The 17,654-nt window shown below is 33.8% G+C and overlaps 1 protein-coding gene across 2 annotated transcripts in view; it reads right to left on the bottom strand.

Moving 5' to 3' along the window:
- Nucleotides 1-590: 590 nt before the first annotated feature.
- LOC112127883 (aryl hydrocarbon receptor nuclear translocator-like protein 1) overlaps nucleotides 591-17,654 on the bottom strand; it is a 103,254-nt gene continuing 86,190 nt past the window's right edge. For both annotated transcript variants that reach the window (XM_024229424.1, XM_024229423.1), the window contains 10 exons: nucleotides 6,918-7,071; nucleotides 6,749-6,855; nucleotides 3,558-3,708; nucleotides 3,359-3,467; nucleotides 3,090-3,302; nucleotides 2,857-3,020; nucleotides 2,212-2,483; nucleotides 2,121-2,149; nucleotides 1,862-2,044; nucleotides 591-1,511 (listed from right to left, as the gene is read on the bottom strand). In XM_024229424.1, coding sequence (XP_024085192.1) covers nucleotides 1,398-1,511; nucleotides 1,862-2,044; nucleotides 2,121-2,149; nucleotides 2,212-2,483; nucleotides 2,857-3,020; nucleotides 3,090-3,302; nucleotides 3,359-3,467; nucleotides 3,558-3,708; nucleotides 6,749-6,855; nucleotides 6,918-7,071 — 1,496 coding nt within the window. In that variant the 3' untranslated portion in view covers nucleotides 591-1,397. The remainder of the gene's footprint in view (nucleotides 1,512-1,861; nucleotides 2,045-2,120; nucleotides 2,150-2,211; nucleotides 2,484-2,856; nucleotides 3,021-3,089; nucleotides 3,303-3,358; nucleotides 3,468-3,557; nucleotides 3,709-6,748; nucleotides 6,856-6,917; nucleotides 7,072-17,654) is intronic.

Raw genomic sequence — 17,654 nt, 5'->3', positions numbered from 1 at the left:
TAATTTTGCAGTATTTTAATTACAATTTTTTCTAGTTATTTTTATATTGTCGATTAAACATTAAAAATTTGGCTTTTTTTTGTTTGAGAAAAATGTATAAATATTAACTTATATAATTTAGTATTATTGGAAACTACTAAGTTGAAATCATGAAGGCTCAACAAAAACTAAAAAAAAAAGAAAATTTTTGTAATGAAATCTTATTCTAATCACTCAAAGCTTAATTCTATTCATTATTTAAAGAATACCTTCTTATAAATGTTATACGAAATTGACACTAATATGCTAAATAAAAAAAAAAAAAAATTGGTATCTTACAAAACAAATTATTAAGATTATGTATACAGTTAATCAAATAGAAGTAAAAATGTCCTATCACATTTTATTTAAAGTTTGTTGCTGGAAAAGTAATAAAAGAAAAACAAATATCGACGGAACAAGAGTAATATCTTTATATGAGCATGTACTTTTATGTGTGCGCATATTTTCTAACAATGCCAATTTCATTTAACAATTGTTTTTAAAACAGTTCTAACAGAATTTGCATTATAATAAATGTTAATAGGCAAGCGATATCATAGTACGTTCACTTTTTTTTTTTAAATCACAAAAAAGGTTTTTTTCTTGTAGCGTTATTGTCCGGTTGATACAAATTACTGGATGCAAAATATTGAAAGTTTTCCTTAAAATTCAGCCTTTTTCGAATGACACTTAGAATAAAATTTCTAGAGCTATGGCAGTATTTTGTTGTCGAAATATGCAAATTTAATGGACTCATCCGACGGACGAGAAAGAGCCCAAAAAATATACTTTAAGAAGTCATTGACTCATTCTGACTCGTTCCCTTGTTCAATTCAGGCCAATAGCCTCAATCTACTTTTTTCTTTTTTTTTTAATAAATGCAATGCAGTGTCAAGTGCAAAAATACACTATTAAAATTTTCCAGCTTGACTGGAAATATACATTTTAAACTTTTTTCAAGTAATAAAAAAAGTATGAATTCTAAAACTGTATATAATACAAAATATGTATACAAATGTGTATAATTTCAGCTAAAAACACTAATATATATTTATATAAATAGTTTTTTTGACATCTTTTCTTTTAACTAAATCTTTACTAAATGCCTGAACTATTTCTGTATCAAATTGGCTAAATCGGAAGATTAATTATGCAATATACCTTTACACTTAGTTTTTTATTTTTTAAATTTATATAAGCCCATAATAAAATTGTACATAAATAAATAAATATACATATTTACTTATTTATTATATTTATTTATTCTTTGATAGTTTTTTCTCATAAAACCTACTGGGAAATAAATCAGGACAATACAAGAAAAAAAAATTGACTGATTTAATTCAGAAAAATTACGAGAGCAAATCAAGATTTTATTAAACATTTATGTCTTGAGCACCACAAATTGGAACCTGTTCCTTGCAATTTTGAATATTCTGATGGTCTTGTTGAAGTGTCTTTAATAGCTTATGTTGCTTCTCATATTCCGCCTTAAATAAATACATAATATTAGCAATTATAATAAATATGTGTATGTGTGGGTGTGGGTGGGGATATGTATGTTACCAGATATGCTGGTTGATTGTTGTTGTGTATAATAAATTAATCTTATTTATAATTGTTTTCATTTACTAGTGAAATCCCAAATATTATTTTTGTATTAAAATATTGGTATCTAAAGTATACTGCATGTTATTATTTTTCTTATTTTATTACTGTCAATGTATATTTCATTGTTTTTCATGTTTTCAATGTTCGTAGTCTTTTTGTAATTAGTGTAATAAAATGGGCTATTGTTCATAAATAAATAAAAAAAATTAAAAAAAAAAAATCAACTAACCTTCAGTTGAGACAAAGTTGAAAATCTCATTTGTCCGCCGCTTTCGAATTGTACTGACGTCAAATCTTCCTCAATTGCTTGGATTTGCGTACCCTGGTACTGAATGCGGTCTTCTAAGTGACTCTGTCCTCGTGAAACACCCTCTTCCAACGTGCTTATATCACTTTCCCATAGAGCTACCGTCTAGAGCGAATATAAACCAGAAAGTCAGTTAAGTATAAGGTATTCATCAATTAGTAAATTTACCATCAATACTTACCGGGACCTGCAGTGTCTCATCAAGTTCTCCTAAAAATATAAAAAAATTAAAAAAAAATTCAATCAATTAAGATCGAAATTATTGTAAATACCTGATATATTTATGAACGTCTCTCTGTCTTCAATGTTTAACAGATCGTTTGAAAACAAAATCTCCGAAGGCTGAGTGGGTATTACTAGTCTGTTGTCAGGGGATAGCTCATACGAAGCGCCTTGAAGAGGTAATGAGGATTCTTGGGGTGAAGCGATGTAAACGGGTTGCGGAGGAGAGTTTGGTTCTGCGACTGGGATGAAAGAAGTCTCTCTTAATATCGAACTGCCTGGATCCCCTTCAACATACTCTTCTCGAGCACGAATGACAGATCTAAAAATTACCATAAAATTTTAAAAAAAAGTGTGCTGATTAGTGACCATTAATCGATATTTATTTAGAAATCGTGAGATGCAGTCTGGTGTGATGTACGTTTCAGAAAAACATTTTCTTTATCGTGCCAATGTTTTGATCTTTATTGAGATCATCTTCAGGGCCTGGGATTTACAAACATTGTTTACATATTACAATTACATTTTGGATGTTGAAAAGTGAATTTATACAATGCAAAATATATATTTTTTTTATATAGTCAATCAAAGTATTTCTACTCACTCAAAGTGTTTGTCTTCTGTGTAATTGTGCCATTCTTGCGTGTCGTGTCGAGAGTGTNTCGAAGAAAAAAAATATATAAAAGGAGAAATACCTGCTAGTATCAGCCATAGTAATTACACTTGTTTCAAGTCGATGACGCTTAACAACAGTTGAATCATCTTCAGTAATAACTCTTTTTTCTTTAGCCCTAGTTATGACTGAAGGTCTTGTGTACCTTGGGCCTTTCTTGATCATAGGCATCCTCTGTACTCCCATCTTTTTTTTTTAATAAAAAAAAATAAATAAATTAAAAAATGTCAAATAGTCAACCTTATAATGTTCAACCTTGCTAGTATGGACCGTGACTGGAGGCATAGTCCTTGAAACCATTGCAGCTTTTGCAAATTGATAATCGGGTGCAGGGTCATTGGACGAAGGGTGAATTTGGTCGGAAGGAAGGTTGGACAACAGTTGCTCGATCGCTGTTTTCAATTCGGTCGGATTGTCCACCATGAGAGGCTGCAATAACGAGCTTCCGTTTCCGCTGTCCTGTACATTCTAGAAGACGGCTGAAATTAGCTCAGACTCAGATTTGAAGACGGATAAAAATGTACCTTTAAATATCTCGGATCGGCAATTCCGGAGACGAGGTTATCTCCCTGTGTCACCAAAGGTGTATAAAGCGATTTCATCGCTGCTATCTGTGCTTCACCTTCTTCTTGGCTAAGATTGCAATATTTTTTTTAAAATGGTTTTAATAAAGTAATTGTAATTAATTAAAGAATTGACTTTTCAATTTAAATGAATACTCACGAAACAAGTGTATTGATACAAATGAAGGACTGTACTGAATTGGTGTCTTCATTGAGCTCTAAATAACCATGCGTTCTGATGTAAATAAATTCTCCATTTTTACTCATTAGCCGATAACAACTTGATCCATAACTCTCTCCTCGATAGTACACTGAAAATTCATATAATAGTTAATTTTGTGCCCTGAAACTTTTTTTTATGTTATAGCAAAATGTTTTTTCAAAGGGTCACAGCACTAACACTAAGGCCAGTGTTGCACCTGGAGGGCACAAGCTATAAGAAACCGTCGAGAGAATTAAGGGAAGAGTAGGCGTGAGGCCGATTAAGGTGACATGGCAGGTCCTTAGGATGGGAATGTGTAGAGGGCTCGAGCAAGGGTTGGTGTGAAACTTTTTGAATTGCGAAGGGATCCGTTTGTTGATGAAAGGTTGTTACATCTTCCTTACTAGCGGTAGCTCAGTGGAGAAGGGGGGGGAACGGTTGAAGGGAGATACAAGTGATGGTCGGTGAGGAGGTGAAAGTTTATTTATAGGTGTTACGTTGAGCGCCACAGTATTTTTGGGGAAGGATAAATACCGAAACCAGGGGATAAAAAGGAAAAGAAGAGTAGAACAATAGGAAGAAAGGGAAAACGAAGGGTAGCGATGTAGCGCTTCTGGCTCTCTTCTTTCTGATGGCGCTTCCAACCAGGGTTATGATGGGAGCTAAATGATGAAGTTCTTCCTGCTTCTATCCGAGTTAATTCGTTAACACAAGCAAGATATCCTAAGGTATTATCTTACTTAGGGTTTAAAACTACGATTGAAAAAAAGAAAAAAGAAAACTAATCACAATTATTCTATTTACAAGTACATAGACAAATCCTTTTAAATTAAAAGCTAACAAAAGGCCGAAACTTATAGCTAATGTCTCTAGGCCAGAATTATCAGGCCTGATAAGAAATTGTAAATGTACCAACTCACGGGATCACTCCTCACTTGCTGGGATCAGCCCCTTTCTCTTCGTAGGAACTCTCCGATCAGTACGACTAGGATCACAAGCCACACAAACACATACAATTTTTTAAAGAATATTTTCTTTCCTCGCGGAGACCACCTCTTCCTCAGAACGTCTATATCCTACTGACCCTCCTTGCTTTTTCTTCTTTGTTTTTCAATCTCGGAGCCAGTGCCCTCCCGATCAGAATCTTGCAGGCCGCGAATTGCTTCCTGCTTCTCGCGCTTCTCTTCTCGGTTTGTCCCGCCACTATTTAAGCTTTATTAATTTTTTTTTCTCCCGAGAAGAAGGAAAAAAAATGTAATAAGGTATGTTGAGGTCGTGTAGATGGTGAGGTTAGTGCATAATGGAGGAGAGCTTTGACATTTTGTTTGAATACTTTTAAATGGAAGAACTGGACGCGCTGGATAGCACGGCTTGGCAGAACCCCTTCAGTCCAAAGCAGTTGCAGTCTTGTGAAAGGCTCATTTAGTTTTGACAGTCACAGAAGATTTCATTCCTAGATGTCTTCATAGTGTCCCAATCTTCTGTTATGGTGATGTCTCTTAAACTTTGTTCTACAACGTACGGGTCAAAATGACCCAAAATTTTTAAAAACGTGCGTGTGTCAGAGGGTAGTGATCGGAAGGGGTTGAGGCTTTGAGTAGCTTTCCTTCTAGTATTCCTGTAGATGTGGACACCACTGGAATCCTTTTCACAGGTAAGTGACCTTGTAATATTGGAATAAAGTAAGAAAAATCATGGTACGGGTCAATATGACCCCACGTTGTATGACATGTTCTTTCAGTTTTAGTTCAAATTTAATTTCTTTTCTATAAATTTAATTAGTTTTCTCGATTCTTTTCTTTGTAATCTTTCTGGATTGTTTCAGCCATGACAAATAGTTCACATTTTGTAACTGACGAAGAAATTCGACGTGAAATAGGAAGATCAGTGATAATGAAAACGAGGAATACTTTTCTGAAGAACTTACAGTGAAGATGAAAATGATTTGTTACCAAACGACAATGATAAACCTGTTGCTTTCGACGTTCTTCCTGAAGTCGATGCGCTCTCAGAGGACCACTTTAGCCCAGAAAATTTTTCATATTTAGGTTCTGAAGATATTGAATAAAGCAGAAACTTTGTGTTGGGCAAAGATGGCTGCACAAGAAACTATCTGGACTGATACCAATCTTTTACCGTCCAGAAACGTCAGATTAGCTTCAAAGAATATGATTACCCATTTGCCTGGTGCCAAAGGAAATGCTCGGAACTTTGTAGATAAGGACTAATTGTAATCCTTATTCATCAACCAAGACATGATTGATGTCATTGTAAAATATACCAATGAAGAGATTGATAAATAAAAACTCAATACAGTCCTGACCAGCGCTATATTGGACCCACAGATGTTCTTGAAGTTAAAAAAGAAGACAAATATGACTCATTGCACTTAAAAACAGAGTTGGGTCAAAATGACCTGACGTAGTAGTACACATCCGGGCGTTTCACGTTGTTGACCGAAGGTTAAGTATTGTGTGTCAATTCCGTCTGCTGTCTACGTGCAGTCCTAAGTATTTGACTTGAGAATCAGTATCTCTTTGTTGATGTTCAGACTGTTTTTNATCAGCGGGTTCAAGGGAAAGATCTTTCATCAAACTGATGTGAGTATTACGGCTTCTGTTCAGGAGCCACTTCTTACACTATTTCCTCTTCAGTTTTTTGCTTTTAATATATAAACAAACAGCAGCGTAGCACAAGAGATCGTCATCCATTCTGAGAAGGTAATTCACTAGATGATGTAAGGAGCAACTGGCTGTGGAGTGGTCATGAATGCCCCCTCAAATTTCAGGCACTCCAAATGGAGCTGGACGGCTTGGCGCGGTTCCATTTGGAGAGATCGTGAATGGCCACCATAAGAGTTCAGGATAAGATAATAAGGAGTGGGTAGGAAGCGTCAAAGTTTGTCAAGAATCCCCGTGTGCCAGATCCTACCAAAAGCCCATGCTACATCTAGGAATGCACCCAAGCAATACTCTTTGTTCTCAGAGATGATGTCGACAACTCTGAAACTGTATTAGACCAATGATGAACACTGAAGCCGAATTGAGAACGAATAATTTTATGAGTATCTAGGATTTTAAAAGGAATATTTCAAGGATTTTGGACATTGCAGGAACAAAACTAATCAAATTTAAATCAAAGTTACTCACTTTGCCTCAAAGCAATCATGACCCATCTGACATCATCTTGATGCATGTACCTGAATCCATGTATTCCTGTCACTTCATCTGACATGTAGCCAGATACGACTGATATACTAAGTAGAGAAAAAACCCATTAGAATTATTATTGATAGAAAACAATTTAAAAAAATATTACCGATGATCAGAGAACACAATGGTTCCATCGATAAGATGCCTGCTGACCCATTCTTCTCGTGTTGCCTCTATCAGAGAGTTCTCGGTGACACGTTTTTCTTTGAAGGGCTTCATCATGGCGACGAGTATAGCTTCATTTGATATATGAGTATCGGCTGAAAAAAACAACAAAAAACTTTTGAAAAAAACAAATCATACAAAATTTGAGTTTGTTTTACTTATAACATACATTGTTATAAACAAAGAAAAACATATTGTCTCTTTCATACAATGGCACACTGCTTGATATAATAAGTTTAACTTGCATATTGTCAAGATCGGCGCATAGTAGATCACTGCCCTCCGATCCCACAGCATAAAAAAATCGATGAAAGTTTATTTCACATGAATCGACTTTTTATTTTGTTTTATTTAATCTTTAAAAAATACAAATTTTGTTTTAAAGGAAATCAAATCAAGAGCAGAAATGATGTGCTTTAAATTTTTGAGTCTGAGACAAAGTTTATTTAAATGGTAAAGTTGACTTAAATCGTCCAATATTTCCACATTAAATTTCCTTATGTCCTTTGTTTTCTTTAAAAAAAAAAAAAAAAATAAAAAAATAAATTTAAAAATATTACTATATGGAACAAGATGTAGAAGAATTTTTGTTTTTTCTTCGCCTAAATTTATCTTTAGATGGATAACATACTTTTTTTTTTTAAATCTATCTTTCTGTTATTTTACCTAAAGTACAATAATTTATCGTATTATTTTTTATTGCATCGGTCTTTTTGGTGATGTTTTCCTCATTTCTTTAATGAAGATTTCTTAATTTTCCCAAGGAACTCCCTTTAAAATTATAATTAATAATTGGGCAGTCGTGGTCGGTGTCTTTCTCTGCTGTATTACCCGTAAAACTCTTCTGGGAATATTAAATCCTCAGTAATTTGATTTAAGTGGGTAATATATGATATTGGAGTAAGAAAGGACATTAATGTAAGTGCTTTCTAGCAGTACTAGAGCCAAACTCCCCGGGGTCTTATTGGCATCGCCAATTCTCATTGATATTCTGCATTAATAATTACAAAGTTAATTAATTCTACCCGAATAGGTAATTATATTTTACAAGTTTTATAACCACTTTTCATCAAAATATTTTGGATTTTCTTTGGTTTAATGGTTGTCAAATGATTCTGGTTATAATATGAGAGTTAGTCCTATTTTAATTTGATTAAAAAATCATTTTTGTTGCAAAATCTCAGCTATTCTAAAATTAGACACTTGAGACACTCATTTAATTCTGAGATGATAATTTTGAAACTAATCAGCAAAGATAGATATTTTTTTGTTTCGCCAAGTGTTTAAAGGAAAGAAAATGCAAAATGAATAATAGGAAGTATGAAGAAAACATGCTTTCAGTGGGTGTAATTTCAGTACACGCGGACTTTTATTGATGAAGGCAATTTAGTCTAATTCCAGGTTTTCCTTCTTATTCAACCGTCCTCCCTATTTAAAGTCCAATAGTAGGGATTTATTATTTTCGTATATGTATATATTTTTAGACGTCATTAGAAAAAAAATTAAGAACACGTGGACGTTGAGAAAAGGTCGTCAGACTCAAGACCGTTCAGATGTAAACAATCCACTTAGCTTCAAAAATTGTTAACAAACTACAGAAAAATCTGATACTGACCAAATGGATTTATTGAAAACAAAAAAAATTGTAAAATTCATTACAATTACAAATGACAAAGAAATATTGCCTGTTTCGTGAAAATGATTATAAAACTTATAAAATCCCTTCATACATGAGTAAATTTAATTTAATTGTGTAATTATTAATATGGAATATCGACGAGAATTAGCTCTGCCAATAAGGAGTTTGGCTAAAGTTCTGGTAGAAAGCACTTACATTAATGTCCTTTCTTACTCTAACATTATATATTACCCTTTAAAATCAAATTACTGAGGATTTAATATTCTCTGAAGAGTTTAATGAGGAATACAGCAGAGAAAGATACACCAACTACGACTCTCCAATTAGGAACTGTAATTTTATAGGGTTTTCCTTGGGAAAATTAAGAAATCTGCCTTGAAGAAATGTGAAAAACGTCACCAACAAGACTAATACAACAATATGATAAATTATTGTACTTTCAGTAGAACAGCAGAAAGGTAAATTTAAAACAAAAAGGTATAAAAAGTCTATCTAAAACGTAAGCCAAGAAAAAACAAAAATCCTTCTACTTGTTCCATGTGGTAAGATGCTCAGTTCCTAAGGTTGTAAAATTTTTTTAGAAAACAAAGTACGATGTGGAAGTTTAACGAAATGTCGGACGATCTAAATCAAGTATGCACTTTACCGTTTAAATTTTGGATGTGGTCCAATGAACAGTTTGAATTGTTGATTAGACCACATCCCTAATTCACATTTATAATTAACAATGGCTGGTAAATAACTACATTCTTACGGTTTACCATCTAAAGAATCTCATTTGCCTCCACGGGGCATATTAGGGTGGAGATATGGAGATGTTGACCAAAAAAAAGAGGAAATATGAATTTTCCAGGCTGCACACCCTATTGTGGCTTAGCGCTTTGCCACAAATACATCCAAAAATGAGTCCAAAACCTGGTGGAAAAATACAATTCTATAAGGGTCATCCACAAGACTTTCAAAGGAATAACTAGAAGGTAACCGCAGCCAGGATTTTGGTTGGTTTCAGCCTGAAGGTACATGCACAGGAGTGCAGTCAGAAGAAACACTGTGCAGATACTGCTTGCTGAAAGTGTCTACTTTCTTAAACTTTTATTCACAGTATTAGAGAAATAAGCTGGGTGAGAAATTTACGGCGAAAATTCCCATCGCAAGCTATTATCAAATTGAAAAGTTAACCATAATTAAGAAAATTATCCAAGTAGTCGAGCCATTACTGGATTTACTGCGGTATGTTTTATCCTCGTAAAACTAAGTAAAATATGTAAAATGAAATGCTATAAATGCACTTTATAATTTTATGGGTGAAGATAAGTCCTCTTATCAAACCAGTAAACCGAGTTGGAAAAGTTCGAGCAAAAGAAAGCTCTTGTAAAAGACGCAAGAGCAAAATTACATACCATAGTGAATTTTACAAAGTTCACAAATAAAATATTCCAATACAATTTTACATACTCTTATTAAATTTAAAGTTAGTTGCATGTTTATGAAATAGTTTGTTGCCATTGATTAATAAATATCATGCCATTTTGCAATTAAAGTTTACAAACAAAAATTCCATAAATAACATCACATAAAATTGTAATGAAAGTATTATAGTGTGATTATAGTACTAGACCAAAGTCAGAGTTATAACTGAACAATTTTAATTTGAAGATTCATTAACTTTGTCCACTTTTATTGATGCATAGATTGTTTATTAATTAAAAAAAACCAACACAAATCGACCCACAAGAATCCAATACGCCTGTATGGTTTTGGTTGTAAGTTTGCACATTAATCAATCGGAATCTTTTGTTTTTCGCTATGAATAAATCCAATCCTAACGAGCAATTAAGACTACAAATGACGATATGTTATCTCCAGAAGAATTATTCTGGAAGCTACCTCAGTTTTGAACACTTAATGGCCCAGATAGCGTGTTATCATCTTGTGACTTTCCTCCTGTTCATTATGGAAAAAAGTAAATCGAGATTGATTTATCGCGATAATTAACTGCAGTGCAATCTAAAATTAATACGGCAATATCTTATTTACAATGTTTTATACATTTTTTTACCATTCGATGAGGTTAGATAAGTCGAATATTAATCCTTTTGGGTTAATAAATGACCAGAGCTGTTTTGCGCATTGTTGAAACAACTAGAAAGATTTAATAAATAGTTCAAAAATTTCAACTCAAGGTAGTTGGATTGTAGGTGATTCTGAATTCAGCGGTTTTACCGAGATGAAGTTAATTTCCTGACTGCAACTGCATTGATGGGCAACACGCACTTTGAAAGTTTGAAACGTATTCTTCAAGGGGAACAAAGAAGCTATATAAAAGTGGTGATAGACTGAGGGAGAAATGTCCGGTTTATTGTATAGGCCGAGGTGAATTTCGGCTTCATTTCAAGTAATGTACAAAAACCCTCAAAACTTTATTGAAATAAATTAATACTTTGAAGGATTGATCATACGCGATCTACTCTTACAAAAACAAGCGCGCACCCAACAAACCAGGGTCGGTATGCTTCCATTCGCGGAAGTCGGCCGGAAAATGACAAGACATGAAGCCTTTTTAAGAAAATCTCTCTCGAATTATCTCGTCTAAGATTAGATTCTAACAGTTTGTCAGATGCCAAACCCAAACAGAGAGTCGGATTCTATAAACAAATAAGCTCACAAATCCAAAATATTTCGGAAAAGATCAAGTTCAAGGTTCAAGCGATTCAACCGAAAGTTTCGGAAAAACGTTTTAAGTTCATTGAGTTTTAAAAGTAAAATATTCTGATTATATCGAACGATTTATAAAAGCCATGTTGCAACAAGACTTCAGAATTGATATAGACAAAATTGTTGTGACAAAAAGTTTTGTATGTATGTAAATCGTGTAAATCACTGAAAGATATCCAATGGTATGGGTCATGCATCATACTAAAATAATAATTAAATCGACAGATACGCCAGTGCCTTCTCTATATCAGCCGGCTATTAGGTGAATATCCCAAGGCGATAGCTTAGGACCCATCCTAGAGACCGCCACCTTTTGCTCACATAAAATAAAGTACCTAACACACCCTTACGAAGAGTAACCAATCATTCTCAATAGTATTCTTCTAACTCCAGCTAATGTAGTTCAGTACATCGAAATTGACAAAAGGTTACACGGAACCCACACTAGCGACTAAAAAACAAGAACTAAACAGAGTGCTGAACGATCAAAACCGACTTTGAAAAACAAATGCCTCTTTTATAGCACCATTTTGAGACCCGTTTGGGCATTGAACTTAGGGTTCAACCAAACGTTTCAATCTTTACAATTCAAAATACTCCGAATCGTAGAGTCAATGAAAGACAACTTTTATGATTTTACTACGCTTCGGCGATGTATTTCGCTTTCTTCAGGACCATGGTAACCAAACCTATTGCATATCAAAATAGAATGTTGATAATCAGTAAGGATCGACCAGCAAATAAGAGAGGAATCATAGTTTTGCCTCGCCCTGCTTATAACCCTGATGCACCTTTGAAGGGGTTGCCTAAAAAACCTGATAAAATTGAAACGCAGGTGTAAAAGTGGAATATGGATTTACGTTTGGAGGAGTAAAATACAGGTAAATTTTCTAAACAAAATTTTGAATAAAACTTTTTCTATACCTGAGGAATTCCATACTTCTTATTATACTATTCTTTAGTTTTATCTATATTTTCTCTTTTTTTATTAATCATCCCTAATGAAAGAATATATACAAGGAATATTTAATTTGCATACTTTTAAGATAGTTCGTAGTAGATCCATTTTCTGGATTGTGTGATTTCTTGTTGAGCTTTTGGTCCGATCATCCTGATTGACTACTTCTTCCGGATGTTACGGAAAGGCAAAGAGTATACAATATAAGTTTAAATAAATTAGGAAATAATCCAGTGTTACGAGAAAACACGCCTGAACATTTTACACGGGTAGATGTCGAAGAAATTGAACGGGACGCCACTCCCTGCTTATATCCCCGTTTTCTCTGAAATGGCACTGAAACGACGAAGGTGTAAAAACAATAACGGAATTTTTTTTACTAATTTCGAATTCTTTCTGTAGAAATGGTAGAAAATACAGTGTAAATCAAGCCGTCGAAATCCTATTAAAAATTAAATTTCTGAAAGCGAGGAAACGTTTCGTTTCGACGTACATATGAACACAGTTAATTATTCAGTCGAATTTGTAATTTCCTTATCTTTTCTTCCTAGTTGTGGTCTAATAAAACATTTAAGATTGAGTTTAAATAGTTGATTGGCGAAAATTAAGCAAAGCTCTCGAAATATATTTAGAAGCACTGAGAACTGGAGCAGACGTTTCCAAGCAACTGGGCACTTTAAAATCATTATCTTACAAACTAAGTTTTGTTCCCCGGCTTTATAATTCCGACCTTGTACTGTAGAAACGGTTTATCAATGATAACGATATCATTTTTAAAAATTAAAAAAAAAATCTCTGAGAAAAGTGGAACGGTTTGTTAATATAAGATTTATTTATAATGTAATTTGATTTACTGTCTAGATTGTAGCAATGTAATTATTATTGAGGGATTAAAAAATAGATAAATAAAACGTACAATGTTGTAGTCTTCTACACAAATATCGTTGTCGCATTGTAAAATAAAAATTCAGTAAACAACGATGCAGCAATTTAAAAAACCAGAATGTAAGAACAGCCAAGTTTTACTTTTCTTTTTGTGTTTGCAGAATAAATTCAAGGCTGAACATTCGTTTCGAGGTGCAACAATGTAACAGGCGAGGGAAAACACATTCAAGTGTTACCGATCATTACAGAGGAGAGTGAGATAATTGTAAGTGGGTAAAATGCATATACAGGAACTGATTTCTCTCTCACTCTCTCTCTCCCTCCCCTGATAAAATTGTTTACCCAACTGATAAACTGTGACAATGTTTCAATTGTTCACATTATTCCGCATATAAAAACAACCAAGATTAAATACTCGTTATCAGTTTGAAGACGGGAGAAAAAAAAGCGCATCTTTTTCGAAAAAACGCATCGAACAAGGCTAAAATAAAATTTAATTTATTCGAAAGATATTTATTTAAAAAACAAACAGATAGTACTAATTAAATATTATTTTATGCTTAATTGATTTTGTATTTATACGGATGGATAAGATTGGGTCAGGTTGTAGAGAAACGCATTTAAAACTGGTTATAATGACGTAAAATTTTTCACTATTGAAATTCAAATAAGCCTTGCAATGTTATTCCAACATTGTGCGCGGTTGATAGCCTATTAAACATGGAACACGTAATTAAAAAAACAAATCACTGATTGAGTCTTTCTGATTTTCAAGGATTAATTATTTTCTAAAATATTAAAGCAAGGGGAAAAAAACCCGTAATAAAAGTTCAATTCTGGTTAAGTGTATTGGTACTACGACATTCAGGGTCTTAAAATGGTACTTCCTATATTTGAAGTCGGGATCTCAAGAGTTTAATGGTTATTCCATTAAAGTAAAGGCGCAGAAAGCCTTGTGATTTTTCTTTTAATTAAACGACCAATGATCAGTATGACACTTTCATGACGATACTTGTGTACACTTGAAATGCAACTTGTCCAGTGACGCTCTTGACCTTGCAAGCAAGTGAGTTTTTTTAAGAAATTTATTCTTGCTTCCATTTTTAATTTATTTTTAATACCCAGTAATTTGAATAAAACCATACTCGCCGATTTATTACTGCAACGTGGAAGGTATATTTCTTGGAAGAATTTAAGTTAAATTAAAATTCACTATTGACTCTCTATGTTTACTAAATATTTCAGCAGTTTCTTATGCAGCCTTTTTTGTGCATGTAATTAATTCAAGGTTATTACGTATCAGTCGATTTTTTTAAAACCTAGAATAAGAAAATAATCTGTAGGATGTAATAATCTAAGTAGGATCTCACTGCATGAGCTTTGATATATAGAAAAATCGAATGACGCTTTTAATAAAGTAGGCTTAAGAAATTTGTTAAAAAAAGAAAGGAAAAAAAGACCCCGAGGAATATCCAGTAACTTAGAGTAGTGTGAATGTAATTCATTAGCGCGAATGGAGGGGCTTATCCCAAATTAACCCGAGGAATATCGAGTACTCTGGCGGAGTGTGAAGGAAGTCTGGTATGTGAATGTAATTTATTTGCGTGAATGGAAGGGCATATACCCAATTACTACGAGGAATATCGAGTACTCTGGCGTAGCGTGAAGGAAGTAGTATGTGAATAATTTATTTGCGCGAATGGAGAGGCAAATCCCCAATTACCACGAGGAATAACGAGTACTCTGGCGTAGCGTGAAGGAAGACTGGTGTAGGAATGTAATTTATTTGCGTAAATGGAACGGCATATACCCAATTACCCTGACGAATATAGAGTACTCTGGGGTAGTGTGAATGCTAACCTACCATGCTTTTTATCTTGTTTCGATGTATTTGTGCTATTTTATCCGCAACTGACGAGGCCATGAGGTATAGAGAGGCAAGCAATAGGATAAAGAAAAGATAAAATTGGTTACCGTTATATCATAAAACATCATAACTTGGCTGTAGAACCTGTGTAAGAAATTAGTAGGTGTAAGACGAGAGAAAGATAATAAAATTAATGTAAAGCTAAGGCGGGCGATGATCACTGTAGTTTAGATTGGTTTCGTTTTAAGCACCACATTACTTAAAAACGAATTTTCATATAAACCAAGACTTTTTTGGGTTGGATCAGCATGGGGCATTTTTTCTCGCAGGTCAGCTGTTCCATTTAAATACTATTCTGGGGTTTTATCCATTGCCCACGGAGTTACAACCGTGTGAAAGCTGATTTTATCTACGTTCAGCCTATACAAAGAAAATTTTGGTTTCATTATAAGTGAGAAAAATAAAGATGTAATCAACAAAAAACGAATATGGAGTATGGAGTATGGTAGTATGGAGACCTTTTATATCTGAATTTCTAATTCATTACAGCCCGGATTTATGGCATTACGTTTTGTTTATAGGGTTGTTAAAGTTTCCTGTAGATCAGTGGAGTCTCGTTTCAAAGTTGTCAACATTTTAGGTGATTTTTGAAAAACACCCTAGGCAATCAGAAAGCGAAATTATTTTTTGATTTCCCCAAACATTTGTATTTATATTATCAGGATTTTTTGGGATTGTAGAAAACGAATACAAATTTTGTTTTTTGCTAATTGTTTTAAAAACTTACTTTGGTCTTACAATACACTGGTTATTTTTAATTTACTCTTCCTGGATTTGTAACTATTTCGGTCTAAACGGTAGTAAAAATAGATGATTTATCGTATAAAATTATTTGTGTGGCTACTTTAAAAAGCTAATTTACGCAAGTTTTGACTTCAACAGCCATCAGGGCTTTGCATGTTTAGCCAATTTATCTAAGAGTTTACTTTGTAAAATGTTCCAAGGATGTTTTGTGCTAAGATACAAAAGGCTTTCATAGCGTTGTAGCAATAAATGCAGTTTTTGTTGCAATCTTATTAATGTTCCGTGCACAGGCCAGTAATGCGATAATTTAGTTAGTTACCCTTGAACTTTCAAGTGACAATTTCATCTGCGTTTCCAGTTGCAACAGTCGTGGCGTGGCCTCGAGGAGATGAGCAGAAACGTAGCTAATATTTTATCTCCTTGTTGTCGAGTGTACTCATTTCTGTACACGTTCATTAAACAAACAAAAACACATTGTAACGATCCTAAGTGTCGTGATATTCAACGAAATTAAAACTGTTCGGACATGATACCAATACAGTAAATACGGAACAGGTCAATGGTAAAATTGATAATTTTATTTATGAAGGTCCTAAATGGATTCGGTTGCATTTTCTCTTGTAATGTTCTATTTCAAAAAATAAATTTGGAATGCGCCTTCATACCGACTAATTGTGTTGAGGACGAACCCAATTACTTTGGTTACTTACTTTAAACGAAGCAAAATAATAAAATAAGAAAAACGTGTGTACATAAAACGCATCGCACTCTCTCCGCCTAGCCCGGCAGTGAAACTGTAAATCCTGCCCAAAAACTATACTTTCTTATTATGAAAAGTGAGATATTTCTAATATTCCTTGATAAAAAGGTTCACAATGTAGGGCGCTCTATTTCGACCCCCCCCCCAAAAAAAAATAGACTGTCTTGTAGAAATCGAAAAATCAGTGGATCCAAGTTTCAAAATCATTTCGGGCAAGTGAACAGTTTTAATAACCAGGATGGTGGTTTTTAAAAACGTTCATTCGAAAGAAGTCTGGGTTGGAATTCAGGACCCGAGACCAACAGCACACTTGAACCAAAAAAACTGCTCTACTCAAGTAAAGTTTTTGGGAGATTCCGGTGGTTTTGAAAAAAGTCCGTTCGAAAGAAGTCTGGGTTGGAATTCAGGACCGATGAGGTCCTACATGGAACAAACAGCACACTTGTACTACAAAAACCTCTCTAATCAATTGACTTTTTTGAGGTTTCCAGTGGTTTAGAAAAAAAAGCCCATTCGAATGAAGTCTGGGTTGAAATTCAAGACCGGTGAGGTTCGAACCCGAGACAAACAGCTCACTTGAACCAAAAAAACTTCTCTACTCAAGTCACTTTTTTGGGAGATTCCGGTGGTTTTGAAAAAAGTCCATTCGAAAGAAGTCTAGGTTGGAATTCAGGACCGATGAGGTTTGAACGCGAGACAAACAGCACACTTTTAGGACAAAAAATTCTCAACTAAAACAACCCAGTTTGCGTGAATAGTCGTATTTTAATTTTAGGTTATAAACTAACGTTTTTTTTAAATTTACAATAATAGATTTTACATTAATAGGAAAAGGTTGAATTGCATTTCGAGCTACATGCAAAATTGAAGATGATCTTTGAAATTATCGCAGAGTTTTTCTTCTCCAGTATATTATTTGCTTTTGGACGTTTTTATGAGAAAACACTTTAATAAGAAATACCATATTTTATTATTTGTCTTATTTTATACAGAGTGTCAACTTACTAGTGTTACCCCTAGTTTCATCACAAACTACTCAACCTAGAAAAA

The sequence above is a fragment of the Cimex lectularius genome, unplaced genomic scaffold (assembly GCF_000648675.2).
Source record: "Cimex lectularius strain Harlan isolate CLEC.00 unplaced genomic scaffold, Clec_2.1 scaffold233, whole genome shotgun sequence".
NCBI classification, from domain to species: Eukaryota; Metazoa; Arthropoda; class Insecta; order Hemiptera; family Cimicidae; genus Cimex; species Cimex lectularius.
Note: the sequence above shows the minus strand (reverse complement) of the source record. Positions and strands in the feature narration are given on the sequence as shown.